Raw genomic sequence first — 15510 nt, forward strand, 5'->3', positions numbered from 1 at the left:
AAAAGTATAATTAAAAGAATTAAATAAGTAACAAAAATCAGAATATTTTAAAAGTGGGTACCCACCCACACCACCCCAAAATATCATCGTCCAATGGCTGATGTTGTCTTCACAACACTGTTTTTGTTTGATAATTCATACTATAAATAATTTATTATTTAATTTACTGTAATTCGTCTGGATTTTTGGAGCCCCACGTTTGACTGCGATATTTTATTGACCCAAAATCCACCCAAATTGTCATTTGAATATAATTAATTGTGTTCTCACCAAATCTTTTTTATTAAAAAAAATCATTTAACCAGGCACAAAGCAAAGAAATTCTCTACGTGGAGATCTCTATTCCTCCATAACAACAAAGACAAGCTCAAAAGCAAGGGATGATGTAAATCACAAATTTTTTTACACGGTGCATGTTCACATCTGACTCATCATTATTCATTGGCCTGAATGAGGGTAACTGGGTATAGTATTAATGAAAAAAAAAAGTATAAATCATGGTTCATTTTTTTTTAAAAAAAATATCATAAGATTAAAGTAATTTGGATGGCAGGGAATGTAGAATTAAGTAGGCATCTGCGGTACACATATTCTGGTTTGATGCTTCTGAATTCACGAGAGATTGTGAATCACATGCTCCGATGGTGAAGATCAAATCTGCGGGTCGTGAAAGATGTAAGCACTAAGCTGAATTGGCAAGATTTTTCACCTTTTTTTCTTTTTCATAAATAAGAAATGAATTTTTATGGCCGTGGGTACTGGGTAGTGGGCCAATTTGTCCAATTATTGACAAATTTATGGCAACCCGTGAAGCTTTTTTCTGGAGCATTTGTTGCTAAGCATTTGCACTTTCTGCAAACTTCAAATGGGAATCTTCGATGCTTTTATGAATTTTTTTGACTACAAATTTGATGTTCATAAATGTTGTTAACTGATGTACTTTTTTTTTTCTTTTTTTTTTCCTCTTTTCCCCTTTTATTATTTTGTTCCGTTTTCTCTTTTACGTTTCAGCGATTGAATGTTGATTTTTCGCCTGTATTCAACTAATAACTTGTCGGTGGAAGTTAAAGGGCAGATGGATGCTCATATTTATGCGTATGCGCTGACCGCACAACATTGATTACCAACATTGACGGATATAGACCCAGCAAGCAGGGCCCTACAGGGAGCACACGCTCAAGACTTTTCTGAAGCTGGGCTGAGCTTATTAGATTTATAGCCTTGGACTTCAGATTCTTCTTGATTTGGCATAACACATTTTTCTTTTACTAATGAAGTACAATTGTGAAAATTTAGTAAATATCTAGTAAATAAAATTGAAGGCACGTATTGATCCAATACTGTAATATGACAGTGCTATTGTTGATTGTAACATGAACAATGTCATCCACTGAAAATTTTACTTAACGTAAAGCCTACGTGTAATTTGCTTCCACATGATGCGGCAACCATTGACGATGAATGAGAAGGAATTGGTCATTTCTTTCTTTCGTATTCCCAATCCTTATCATCTTCCAGATGGGAAATTTTCAATTTTAATAAAGAAAATGGGCGTGTGGGTTACAATTGGATAATGACCTTGTCCAAAAGTAGACTTTAATAGATAACTATGTAAAGATGATCCAATTCAAAGGCATATTCCAAGGATTGAATAATAGCTGCACATTTAGAAACTAATCAAGCTCGCTTAACCAATCCAAACTTCCAAACCATCTATCTTGTCGGTGTCCCATATTCGAAAGGGATGCACTTTTACCAATTTGCTAGAGTTTACAATTTTCTCCTATGCAATAAACAAATTGAGATGACATAGATGTTAACTACAAAGCAGCTAATAATATTGATTTAGGTCAACTCAACAGAAAAATCAAGATTCATCAGCATTGTTTTCTCATAAAAGACCCAATATATAAGGCCAGATCACCTTCTTAAGTTAGCTAGCAAGTGCCATCCACCATTGCTGGCTGAATATATTATTTAAATTATAAGGATGAATATAACACAGTTTGATTATAACCGCCTTAATATTTTTCAAAGCAAAGCCTTCATGCAGCCCTACTAATGATCTATCAGTAAAATTTGACCACCGAAGGTATAACTAGTAGTAAGTTAGTAACTAACAATTATAATTCCACTGCTAACCCCAAAAAAAAGTAAAAAAAAATTACTACATGCTTGTCTGATTAAAAGTCAGTATCAGCAGGATATAGAAGCTGCTATGTTGAATTTCCAGATTTTGACAGCTTTTCTTATCCAGTAGTCGCCAATGGAAGCTCCTTTCAGGTTGCTTCTAGATAAAAAGTCAGTAGTTGACCTACTCAAATAAAGAGGGAAGATGAACAAGGTTCACCTACCTAGGGGACGGTTCTCAGTCCTGTGATTACCACTCAAAAAGTTTGGTTTGACTTCACTTGGCAAAGAACCATGACCAGACCACGAGATCAACTGAGTTTGTTCGCCAACCTTGAGTTTCTTCTTGAATTGATCTCGGCTGCCCAACACTTTCCTATTTCTGTCTGAAATTTTCCTGAGAGCACAAGGGAAGAACATAATATTCAGTTGATAGTTAAAGAAACTGGTATTTCAATCTGTTAACTGACTGTAATGAAGAAATATTAAATTTTACCTGCTGTGGAAAGGAAAAACTCATCCAGCACCTTCCCATGCTCTGTCATGACATTGTAATAGCAAATGAGAAAGACAAGAAAAAAACCCACAGAAACAGAACATATACGCAGAAAATTCATCTAGAAGCTTACCCATTTCATACTCCAATGCCTGCAAAATCATCTCAACCTGCGTTGAAGACATTTAGAACAATGATAAAATAGGGATAAAGAGAGAGAAAATGCAACAAGTATGAAATAATATCTACGACCATCAAGTCATTTTGCAATTACAAGTTGATTATAGTTATGGAAACAACAAACGGTGAACGCCTCAAAATTTAATCTATGACAAAAGCTCTGCTGGCCAACCAGAAAAATGATCTAGTTATTTTATTTTATTTTTTTTTTAATTTTTGGGCTAAGTGTACACCAAGCCTTGTCTGTAAATAACACTTGCACCCAACACTACAAATTTAACTACGACTGTCAGACTATCCAACACTAGCTAAGAGAACAGTAAAGCATTTTATTTCAAGAGACTGTTGTAGACAAGACAATTTGTATACCTTAAAAACATCAGTATATTCACAGTCATTAGTCATTAAAATAATATAACATAAAGCACCAACCAGAAAAGGGGTTCAGAGAAACACTATGCAATTTTGTTAGCATGGACTACCTTGTTAAAAGTATAGACAGAATTCTAGCTCTAAGCAGATCACTACCTTTATCAAGATATTGCAAGTGGCGATGTTGTCCTAAATCACATCTTAAATCTCAACCATATATTTAAAAATCTTACATAAATGAATGCACATAAATGCACAAACATACTTTGTCAAAATCTTTCACAAGATTAGCTTCTATGGAGGCATTATTTTCATACTCCGCCCATAATTCTTGGATCTCTTCGGCTGCAGAAAACAAATACCCAATTGCTAAAAATTAGTGCCAACATTGAGGTGTTTGAGTGATTACAATTTCCATAATAATGAGAGCTTAGGCAGTACCCCTCATCCCTCCGCCAAGAACTTTGCACATTTCATTTAAAGCTTCCTGCTCCATTCTGCTCTTTACTTCTTTAGGCACACCATCTGATGGTGTTATGTCCCCAACAATAGCTGTGAAATCCAAGCAGAATACAAAAAAATTAAAGAATGTACAAAAGGTAGATTCTCACAATGAGTAATGTTATGTTCCGGTTGACGTAGACCCATTTCCCATACAAAAAAAGTAGTAACAGGATATTCCCTGGAATTACAGAGAAGAACTGATATACAAACTTATCCCCTGCTCTCATCTGCCAACTATAACAAAAAACTTCATCCAAGGTAACATAATATGGGCTCACAATGTGATTGTCTCCAGAGGAATCAACCAGCATTTCTTTGCCCTATATTTCTCCTCTAAAACAAACTTATTTGTGATCCCCACCTCATGTACCAACTATCTTCAAAACTTCTTCCTAGATTATGAATCAACCAGCCTTTCTTTGCCCCATATTTTGCCTCCAAATAAACTTAATAATTGTCATCCCCTCTTCTCACCTGCCTCCAAGATTCTATAGATTCTGATTTGCCTCCAAGATTATACAACTGTGTGCATGTGTAATCAACCAACATTTTTTTTCCCTAAATATTTATCCTCCAAATACTTTCTTTACCCTAAACTGACATAAGCATTCCCAAGGAATACTTCAATAGCATTCCCATATTCCTCACATCCAATCCAGCCATTCTCCTCAAAATCCCAAGCTAGAAGAAGCAAATTAATTATTAAGGATATCCTAAAAACAAAATACATAAGTGCTAGGCCAGATACACACCTGTTTTAATCACCTAGATCTCTTGTAAATTCCACTAATACGACAATCCATCAAGACACTAAATTTTTTAAATGGGAGCCTATTTTTCTATTCTCTATTAACTTCCTATGCCATATATTAAACAACCAGTAAAAAGAAAAGGTAAATGCTTTCCAAGACTATCCAAAATGGGAAAAAAAGGGAAGCCATAAAAGAATAGAATGACAGAAAGGTAAATTGTTTACAAAAGTCACGCATTCTTATTACATTCTTCAAAGTGGAACATAAAATATTTCAGAGAATTGAAAGCAAGTACCTTCTGCAATATCATGCACGATTGCTATCTTAATACACCTGTTCAAAAAAGAACAGAGGAAAACATTCTAAAAAAGTCACCAAAAAGGGAGCAATCAAACCTAGAATAACAATTATCAAAAGAAAAATAACAAGCACCTGGTAAACTTTAATTGCGAATGGCATAAATTGAGCACAAATGTCAGTATTATCAAAGAATCAAAGATGTGTCACAAGAATTTCCTGGATACATAAAAGGCTCCGCTTTCAAGTGATGTTAATATAAATCCATCCAACATCATTATCACAGATCTCTAGTCTCCTTTCTAAGCTGAAACAATCACATTTGAAGTGAATTTGAAATTAAATTGTGAATATTCAATGTGAAAATCCAACCTTTCTCTGTCCACGCCAGGAATGTCACCAGCAATCAAAGCCATCAAAGCCATGCGGTACATATGATCAGCAATTGATTCTGGTCCCTTTATCCCATGATTGATCCACCCTTTCCTTTTTGTTGTCTACGGCATTAACACAAACACTAAGTTCACTACCATACATCATTTTCCATTTCTTACTAATCAAGCCACAAATTTATCATCAAATCTAGTATCCTCAGAGATGTGACAACTATCAATAATTGCTATGCAGGAGGCAATGATTGATTTGATTAATGAACACTCAATGATGAGTGCCGTGTCATTCGGCTGTATGAGTTCGAAAACAAACTTTGCATCACATCTTTGTAAGCATAATGTTGTACTGCTATTGGAAGCAAGTTTGCTGTATACGTTCATTTGGTAGGTAACAAAATATCGCCAAAAAATAAACTATTAAAAAAACTTAATTTCAATATTCAGTTTTCAATTTTATTCTACAGAAACCAAACAAGCTGAACAGTCAGCAAATTTAATTTATTTTATTGTAGTCCTTACCTTGAGGCTATGACACAATGTGAGAAAATCAATAGCCGACGAAGTTGACGAACTCGAAGAACCGATCGGAGCTTCGGAATCGGTCAAATTCACCGATTTCTTGTAACCAAATCCGTCGGAACCAGGTTTATGAGCGCGGACCGAGACGAGTCTCAAATTCGGAGCGTCGGTGGAGAAAACGGGTCTGGAAGATGTCCGGTTATAGAAGAAAGCGGGAGATAAGCGAAAGCGAAGCTGTACGGGACGGTTAAGTGGAAGCGCGCGGTGAGTCGACGAATTAACTGCCATTGTTGTTTAAGCAGTTGCTGTTAAAAGAGAAGAGCTTTTTTTTTTTTTTTCCTCCTCAGTTCTTTCTCGCTATTGAGAGAAAATGTTTCTGATTTGTTTTCTTCATTTTCGCTCTTTTGTTTTTCCATTACGATACGACGTGAAGAAAATGGGGTCCCCCGAAATCATTTCCCAGTCTCTCGAGTTTCCGGTCTTCGCTGACACGTTGTCGTGGACTCCTTAACACGTGGCTTGAAATGATTGCGTGATTGTTTTGATGGTGAGTTGGTGGGAAAAGATCTACGGTTACGGCAACTTCGTCAGGGAAATTTACCGTGACTAGCCTAAAAAGATTTGGATAATGATACAGTCATTATATAAATTTACTTTAAATTGGTGGGACATAATAAAATTGATTGAATTAAATATTTTTTAATTTATATAATTTATTTATTTTATATATTTTTATTCAATTAATGAATTAATGATACATCAATTTGTATAAGATAAATTTATACACGAGTTTATGGCTCTATCATCACTCAAAAGATTTTAAATTTTTTAAAATGGGTCAGTTTTAACTTTTCCTATCATAGTTTTTTTTTATTATTATATGAGATTACTGGTCAAACTACAACTCATATTATATGAGACTATAACTAATATTTACAAATTAAATTATTACTGAGATCAACTTACATCAATGCTTATACTGCCCAGATTTTAAACTTTATTAATATTCGAGGGATGTCTACTCCACTCACACTTAGGTGAAAGAAAAGAATACCTTCACTCAATTATACAATATAATTAAGGAATAAAATATATCTACATTATACTTGTGGGGGTTTGAATTACTACCCTCCAAATTGCAGGACAACAGCCCTAACCACTCGGCCTTAACTTTTTGTATCATAGTTAAGTACAAGTGTTTTAGACTAAATTACTCTCATCACCATCTCACGACCCTCTTAAACCTGTAGCCCATCACCCACAATGGCAGCAACCAAGATTTGATATTGGAAACACTACGCAACGTATCCTTTGCGGTGACAGGGTGTTTATACTTTTGTTAGTATTAGGTTAATTAATGTTTTAATTATTGTATTTTCTTGTGAATTTAAATTGATTTTACAATTGATTATATGCTGTTATTAGTTAAGAAATTATTTGTACATCATCTTTATTTTACCATACATACATCTAACTATCTTAATATTTTAACATGTTATTTACAGTTTTGCACCTCCTTTATTTTTAACTTTGTATCAATAAATCACTTTAATACTAGAAAATTATCATTTTATCCTAAATAAATTAAAAGACCATTTTATTTTACAAAAATTTTTTAAAAATTTTAATTACAAGAGTACCCCTGAATTTAATAAAATAAATAAATCTCAAATCCAATATGTTAATTTTTTATAATTATAATTTCATTTAAAAATTGTCATGTTAATTTTTTGTAATCATAATTTCATTTAATTTGTATAGGAATGTTTCTTAAAATTGATTATAGGGAAGTTTACAATAATTATAGGAATTTTTTCTCTTCATGTTATTTTTTGTAAACCTCCCTATACTTAATTTAATTACAAATATTAATCGAAATTATAATTACAAAAATCATAATTATAAGATGTTAATTTTTTTATAATTATAACTTCATTTAAAAATTATCATCTTAGATTTTGAGATTTATTTATTTTATTGAATTTAGGGGTATTCTTAAAATTATAATTTTTTATTTTTCAAAATTTTGTAGAATAAAATAGTTTTTTAAAACATTTAGGGGTAAAATAATTATTTTTTGTGTTAAAGTGGCTGATTGATATAAACTTAGAAATAAAGGTAGTGCAAAAAATATATCAAAATTTTGAGGTAATTTAATGTACATATGACAAAATAAAGGTGATGTAGAGATAATTTTCCTTAATAATTAGTGTTAGATTTTATGGTGAGCCTTATAAACAAATTTGAAATACTAACTAGGCAACCCAAGAGGGGGGTGAATTGGGATTTTAAAAAGTATCCTAGGCAAACCACACAACAATTTAATCTAATGCCTTAATAAATTCGAAAACAATAAATTCAATCAAGCACAATATTAAAAGAGTAAGGGAAGAGAAAACGAACACAAGGATTTTTACGTGGTTCGGCTATCCCCGCCTACGTCCACGCCTCCAAGCACACCGGGCTTGAGGATTTCACTAAGCTAGCCTCCCAAGGCTTCAAACGCTTACAATTGACTTCCAAGGTGTCAATGGACCTTTACAACAAGAGATTATCCCCAATCTCTTAACCCAAGTGTATCCCAACACTTACAATCTTTTAACTTGATTTTACAAAAAAAAAGATTACAAATGAATCTCTCTCACACAATGTGTTTGATCACAAGTGAAAGCTCAATGTGTGAATGAATGAGATGAATACAAAGATTTAAAGCTCAATGAAAATTGTATTCTCAATATTTTGCTCAATGATGATCGTTGGAATTCTTTTTGTTTGAATTGGATTGAGCATATTTATAGTTGGAGCTGAAAATCTAGCCGTTACAAACTGTCGGACAGAAAACGGTTCGCCGTTAACCATAAACGGTTAGCCGTTTCGGTTGGTCAAAGTTACCGTTGGGCCAATTTTCAAATAAACGGTTAGCCGTTTAGGCTTACCCTTTCGCCGTTAATTTCCAGAGACCTGCAAAACAAATTTGGTTTAACCGTTCTTACTAAACGGTTCAAGGTTAGCAAAAACTGGAAATAATCGGTTAACCGTTTTCAGTAAACGGTTCACCGTTAGTTTCCAGAATCATCATTTTAACAATACTTTGCAGAACATGCTTTCTGGAAATTATCGGTTAACCGTTTTTAAATAAACGGTTAGCCGTTTGCTACAGTGATTGCTACAGTAACCTGCACAGTGCACTATTTTCTGAAATTACCGTTTGACCCCAAAACTTTATAAAATTATATTAAGGCCCAAAACGTTATGAAACTTTGCAAATAGGTACAATTTCAGAATTTCTAAGTAATGCTTTGTTAATCCCAAAACTTTCTGAAATTATGATATAGCCAAAAATGCTATGACACTTTTCAAATAAGTTCTTTACCAAAATTTCAAGAAATACTTGTTTATTTCAAAGTTTTCAAAATGCTTTCAATTAAACCATAAACTTTGAAAAACAACCAATTTCATAAAATCATTTTTCCATTAAATATGAAACATTTATAATGTGAAAATAATGATTTATTATTTAAAAAGAATAAAAACAATTAATTTCATAAAATCATTTTTCCATTAAATACAAAACATTTATAATGTGAAAATAATGATTTATTTAAAAAGAATATTAAATAATTTGAGCTTAAAAGATTAATCATTCTTAATCTTGTTTGTTATCATCAAAATCAATATTATGGAAACATATATGTTAACAAAATTGTGGATAAAATAGTTTAATTTATTATTGCATATAATGTATTTGACGAAATGTGTGTGTGAAAGCGAATGTGTTGTTGTTGCTATAATTTACTTCATATTTTATGTTTGAGCATGATTGTTTGAATCGGGCAATTTCTTTAAATATAAATTTTGATAATGAATTTATAAAAATGCTTGGATAAGTTAATTTTCTCTTTTCTTTTGTCAAAATGTTACGGTGTAATTTTATTTGTTTTACCACTTTTTACTTCTTTTTTTTCAAAATCTTACAGCATAATTTTATTATTTTTTCAACTAGACTGGCAAATTCATTTTTTTTTTAAATTAAAAAGTTAAGGTGGGTAAAAGTCAAATCAAAATTTTCAATCCTTGTACAGTTGTACTCTAAAATTTGAACTCGGCCGTCAAGTTAAAAAAACATGTAAAGATTTATTTCATAATTTTTGTTTCCAAAATCGTTTTAAGTTTTTTTTTCAATGACATTACAAAATTATTGATTATAATATTAAAAATTTATTCAATGTACGTTAACATATCTAATTTCAGAGAAACTTGCGCGAGATATATTAAAGTTGTAACTGGTAAGCCCATTTAATGGTGCTTTATCATGTGGTGGCAGAGTAGTGGAATCCACTTTCACCGGCTTTTAAATATAGAGTGCGTTTGATATACATATTGTATTATGTTGTATTATATTATTTTAATATTGATGTATTATATTATGTTGTATTGTATTAATATTGTATTATAATAATATTGTACAATATTTAGTACTACACTGTACTATAATAATTTTTTATTAATTTAAATTAAATATTATATTATATTAATATATTTAAATTGTATTAATATTTTATATTAATTATTGTAACTTAATTAAATAATGTAATGCTATATTATATTTTTATATACTATTTAAGTATTTATTATTAATTAATATTGTATAATATTATATTAAATTAAAATTTTATTTATTTATTACTATTATTATAAAGTTAAAAAAAGGAGAAGCTACTGCTTTTTAAACCCCAAAAGTCAATAATACTTCTTAATCCCCGGGGGGGGGGGGGGTGCGGGTTTTGATAATGCGGCAAAAGCTGCACTTTAATGCTGCTCAATGCAATCCATTTGGTCACCAAACACAGGTATATTTTAACTAATGCTGGGCCCACAAGATAATACAATGCAATACCACGTGCCAAATATACCCATAAATTATTGTGGAATCTACAAATAGTTTCACTCTAGGATTCTTTACTTTGCCATATGGGAGAGCAGCATTAAATGAGCCTATCTCATACTAAGCTGGTGAACCTATCTCATATAATTTTTTTCTCTTAATATAAAGTTTAGCTCATATCTACTATTAAAAAAATGAAAAGAAAAATCAAACACGATCTACCTAAATTTGAAGTTCAACATAAGAATATGTTCCTCCAAAAAAGAGACGTGTACCAAAAAAGAAAAATTAAAAAAAAATAAAGAAGAAGAAAAGAACAAGCTAATTTGACCTTCATAATCATGATGAAATAATTAATCTCTCAACTTTGATATCAATTTGAAGTTCCACATATATGCTCCTGCAAACAGGACGTCTCGACAAAAAAATTTGAAAAAAAAAATGAAGAAGAAGAAAAGAACAAGCAAATTTGACTTTTATAATCATGATGAAATAGCTACACTCTCAACTTTTATTTAAAAAAAAAAAGGTTGAGACGAGAAGATAACTAACATTCATCGAATAAAGAATGATTGTAAACCCCATCTATTTAGGTACTCGATTATATAGAGTTGAACTACTGGTACACCTCTAATTTCCTCGTGAAATTCCATTTCCATTATATTTATTTTATTTTCGAAAATATCCTCTCTCTCTCTCTCTCTTTTAAATATATTATTCTAGTTTTTAATTTAATTGTTTTTAGCATTAAAACTTAACGTAGTAGTTTGTTATTTTTCTTTTCTTTTGCAATCTTGTTGTTACCTTATACACAAATTAAAATTTTTTTAGGTAAAAAATTTATGAATGTGGCTTAAATTACACATATATTAAATTATAATTTGAAAGCAATTATAAGTACAAAAATATTTATGAAAAGAACAATATATTTTAAATTTGTGCAATTTATTTTGATTACATAGGAAATGACATGTAAAAAATTAAAAAAAAAATTGATTAATACAAGTAATTTATTTAGAGAGAAAATATAACTTATTTGTCTGTAACTGTAATGTGTCGAGGCTGGTCTTTCATATAAGCCCAGTGACGCTGTACGACGCACACTGGTCCATGGGGCTGGGATTGTTCAAGTCCACATCTTTATTTCATTTTATTATAACTCGTAAAGATAATAAAATAATTTGTGATAAAACAAAGAGCAGTTCAGTCTTTAAGCAGTTTTTTTTTGTCAATGCTATGAATAAAAAGTGTTGTACTTAAAAAAGTACAGCTGTCATAAAAAAATTGTAATTACAAAATAAATATAAATAATACGTAATAAATATGATTTTTTAAAAATAATTTTGATAAAAATAATAAAAATATTATAAATTTATCATTATATAAGTACGGAATCAAATCAATTTAAATTTTAAACTATAACTGTTAGAATTTAATAAATACTTTAGTGCTCTCGAACTTAAAAAAATAAACCTCACTACCAAATTTATCCTATATCTTTTTCTTTGGAATTTATCATATGTCTTTTTTTTTTTTTTTTTTGAAACTGATTAATCATCAGATTACTGTATTACACAGATATTTACAACAACTGCTTATTGTAGCAGAGATATTACACTGATATTTACAATCAGATATACATGATTGGGACTTACATTATTACAATGAATTCTATGAAGTACATGCCCAATACAAATAACCCCTCACAAGAGAAAATGTCCATACTCCACTTACATTTCACAAGGGATAATGATTTTTTAAATATAAAGAACATTTAGCCCCCACAATACTTTTGTGGGGGCTAGAACCGTGCTTGTGAGGGCAGCAGCCCACCACTTCGGCCAAGGCCGAAGTGGCATATGTCTTTTTCTTTAAAACCATCTCAAACAATCTTTTTTTTAAAAGGTCCTCACCAATGGGTCCCAAATGCCATGCACAGAGCTAAAAAGCGTGCTTCACCAACTCTTTGGCACGACATTAATGTGTTTATCGCTTGCCAGACTTTTTACATAGATTTAGGTTTTTTTTTTTTTTTTAAGGTTAAACAATGAATATTAAAATTTCTAATAAAATTTTATTACAGCTTCTTAAACCGACTCAAAATGTGTAATCAGATTTATTTTTAAATATTTCAAAGAAAAGTAACACATTAATACATACGGGAAACTCAAACCTATACATTCGTTGTAGGTAAAGAAGTAGTCGAACACTAGACTATTGAGTAAGTTTTCACATAAATTAAGTAGATGCTGAGTAGTTGTAAATTTTGTCAATTAACAGTACAGGAAATCCTCAATCATTAATAGTGCTCTTATGACTGAGAAAAATAAAGCACACGTTAGTTATCAAATCAGTACCCCTATAAAATAGTATTTAATCAAATATTAATTTATCAATATTTTTATTATAAAATGGATAATTTGATCTCTACCTCATAACAAGATTCTCTCATAATCTGAATATGTATGAATAAATAACTTTGATTAGTAGTTAATAAAAAAAAATGTAAAGAAATTAAATTTTACTCATACACTACTACTACTACTAAAAGACATATGATATGAGATCTTTAAAATCTCATCCGATTGGTAGATAATAAATAAAAAATATAAAGAAGTTAAATTTTACTTATATACTACCACTAAAATACCTATGATAGGAGATCTTTGAAACTCATTAGAGTTAGATTAGGAGAGAATCTTATTCCCTCTAATTTTGAACGTTTCAAAGATTTATAAAGAAATTTTAATAACACTGTATTGTTGTTTTATACAGTCAACTACGACCTGTCAAACAAGGCTTAACAAGGAACATTAGAAAAACGTTGTTGTCAATTAGATGTATTTTGGTGTTTTAGTGCGATATACTAGGTATTATTGTTACAGACAAATACAACCTATCAAATGTGCATAATAATAAAATATTTCAACAACTAATAAGTGTCTATCCAATCTACAAGCTAGGTAGTATTCTTTTTTGGGAAAACATACAATTGTTTTTTTTTTTCTAAATTTAGTTCTTGATTATAATAAAATATATAAAAATATCGAAATACACCTGGGCACAGATTATTGGGTGAGAGTAAATTAATATTTCTTCTATAAATTTGTGGATAGGATAAATATATATGTTCCTTCAAATTAATGAGAATAGAATATTGGATAAAAATGAAGTTAGATCAGTCACAATAAATTTCTAATAGTCTAATGATAAATATATATATTAGTAGAGTTGTGATTGTATACGTATAAAAGAAGTTTAACATCGCACCGACGCGAGCGCACTAAAAAGCCGCAATCAGCATTGCTCACCACACAAATGAAGAATCTAAAGCTCACCAACTGATTTAAGTTTGTGCTTTTACACTCTCACTAGGATAGGAAAAAAACCAAACCCCCGCATCCCTAATCCCTTAATGAAACCCTAAGCAAAAATTAACCAGAGAGCGCAAGAGTGATCCTCACACAACAACAGACAGCATGATGGAGAAGGAACAACAACCGCCATCATCGTCAAAACCAATACCTTCCGAGATAATCTACGATATTCTCACAAAGCTGCCCATAAAATCCTTGATGCGATTCCGTTGCCTTTCCAAGCTTTGCTCGTCGTACATAACCGCCCCATCGTTTGCAGAACTTCATGCACTTAATTTCCCCATAAAAACTGTAGGCCTCCTCGTCACCTGCCCAGCCAGGCTTCAAACCGCTCAGCATTTTTTCTCCGTTGACTTCGACGGCGGCCTCGCCGTCCCTCTCTTGACCATCCCACCGCGCTTCTCCCGTTACACCACTCGCTCCGTTAACGGCATAATCCTGATGGACTTCGGCCTTTACGCTACATTATGCAACCCCAGTACCAGACAAACCTTCAATACCCCGTTTGTTTGCTCCTTAACGTCTCCTTCCGTAAACTCTACTTACTTTTGCGTGAACTCCTTTGGGTTTGATCCCGTTAGTAAAAAGTACAAAGTTTTGAACTCCTGGGCCATCCCTGGGAGAGACCCTGAGTATAGAATTTTTGAGCTGGGGACAAATTCCTGGCGCCCGCTTAAAGGTGGCCCGAATTATTATCCTCAGCGGGAAAGCGTTTGTGTTGATGGCTTTGTGTATTTCAGAAGTTGGGTTTCGACTCACAAGAACGGCAGAACGGTTCTAATTGCGTTTGATTTACATGAGGAGAGTTTCCGGGTGATTGAAATTCCTGCAAAGGCATTGGCGCGTAGAAGTGAGTCTGAACTGATCGTGTATTCGGGACGTCCGGCTATAGCTGATCATCTGCTTCTTGAAGATGCTACCATGACGATTTGGGTGTTGGATGAAAATGATGGTGATTATTGGGTTCAGATTAAGGTGTTTTTACCGGAAGATTACGGTGAAGAGATTCTTGAAGAAGATATTGATTACTTTGTTGATTGTATTGGTCGTAACAATGAGCTCTTGTTGGTGCCACAGACAGTGTCCGACTCAGTTTACGTGATCCATTATGATGTTGTGAATAGAAGTATGAGGAGAGCTGAAATATTTGGACTGCCTGAGGATAGGTTTAGTGATTTATCTTCTAATACTTTTAGGGTCATTAATTATGAAGAAAACGTCATGTCGTTTACATAATTGCCATGGCTTAATTAATTTCCTGGTCTTTTCAGTTACCTGTGTGTAGTTAGTGACTTGACAACCTCATCTAGCTAGTGTTCTCAATTGCAACCATAAGACAGTATTTTTGTTTTTTGTTTTAATCTTTGGTGTTGAATTTATATCATTGCTGCTCCCTTGTTTCTGTCAGGCAACTACAAATAGAAGAAATATACATAAATTAAAAACATCGTAGTACATTAATATAAAGTATATTAAGATGTCACATGATTTTGTGGTTTTTGAGTTTTAGCTACTTATTTCTCTCTAATTTTCACAATTTCCTGTTACTCCCTTGACATAAAAAAAAAAATCATAATAATACTTTTAATAATCCAAAAGTTATATG

The 15510-nt window shown here is 31.9% G+C and overlaps 2 protein-coding genes across 2 annotated transcripts; one reads left to right on the plus strand and one right to left on the minus strand.

The window, feature by feature from the left end:
* Nucleotides 1-1991: 1991 nt before the first annotated feature.
* On the minus strand, nt 1992-6042 carry LOC18044671 (HD domain-containing protein 2 homolog). The gene is made up of 8 exons (XM_006437713.2): nt 5643-6042; nt 5104-5228; nt 4730-4767; nt 3620-3730; nt 3444-3523; nt 2760-2796; nt 2627-2668; nt 1992-2527 (listed from the first exon to the last, which is right to left on the minus strand). The coding sequence occupies exons 1-8, from the start codon at nt 5928-5930 to the stop codon at nt 2442-2444; spliced, it is 807 nt and encodes a 268-aa protein (XP_006437776.1). The 5' UTR covers nt 5931-6042; the 3' UTR covers nt 1992-2441.
* A 7787-nt stretch (nt 6043-13829) lies between these two features.
* On the plus strand, nt 13830-15239 carry LOC18044672 (F-box protein At1g30790). Its single transcript, XM_006437714.2, has one exon. It carries the CDS (start codon nt 14007-14009, stop codon nt 15138-15140), a length of 1134 nt encoding a protein of 377 aa, XP_006437777.2. The 5' UTR covers nt 13830-14006; the 3' UTR covers nt 15141-15239.
* Nucleotides 15240-15510: the final 271 nt, after the last annotated feature.

This window comes from Citrus clementina, unplaced genomic scaffold, assembly GCF_000493195.1.
Source record: "Citrus clementina cultivar Clemenules unplaced genomic scaffold, Citrus_clementina_v1.0 scaffold_4, whole genome shotgun sequence".
Classification (NCBI taxonomy): Eukaryota; Viridiplantae; Streptophyta; class Magnoliopsida; order Sapindales; family Rutaceae; genus Citrus; species Citrus x clementina.

Bases quoted from the DNA above. Each gene is read 5' to 3' on its own strand.
- LOC18044672 (XM_006437714.2), top strand. From the start codon at position 14,007: ATGATGGAGAAGGAACAACAACCGCCATCATCGTCAAAACCAATACCT.
- LOC18044671 (XM_006437713.2), bottom strand. From the start codon at position 5,930: ATGGCAGTTAATTCGTCGACTCACCGCGCGCTTCCACTTAACCGTCCC. The intron at 5,229-5,642 runs GTAAGGACTACA...TTAATGCCGTAG, and splicing joins CATTGTGTCATAGCCTCAAG to ACAACAAAAAGGAAAGGGTG. The intron at 2,528-2,626 runs GTAAAATTTAAT...TTGTGCTCTCAG, and splicing joins GTTTTTCCTTTCCACAGCAG to GAAAATTTCAGACAGAAATA.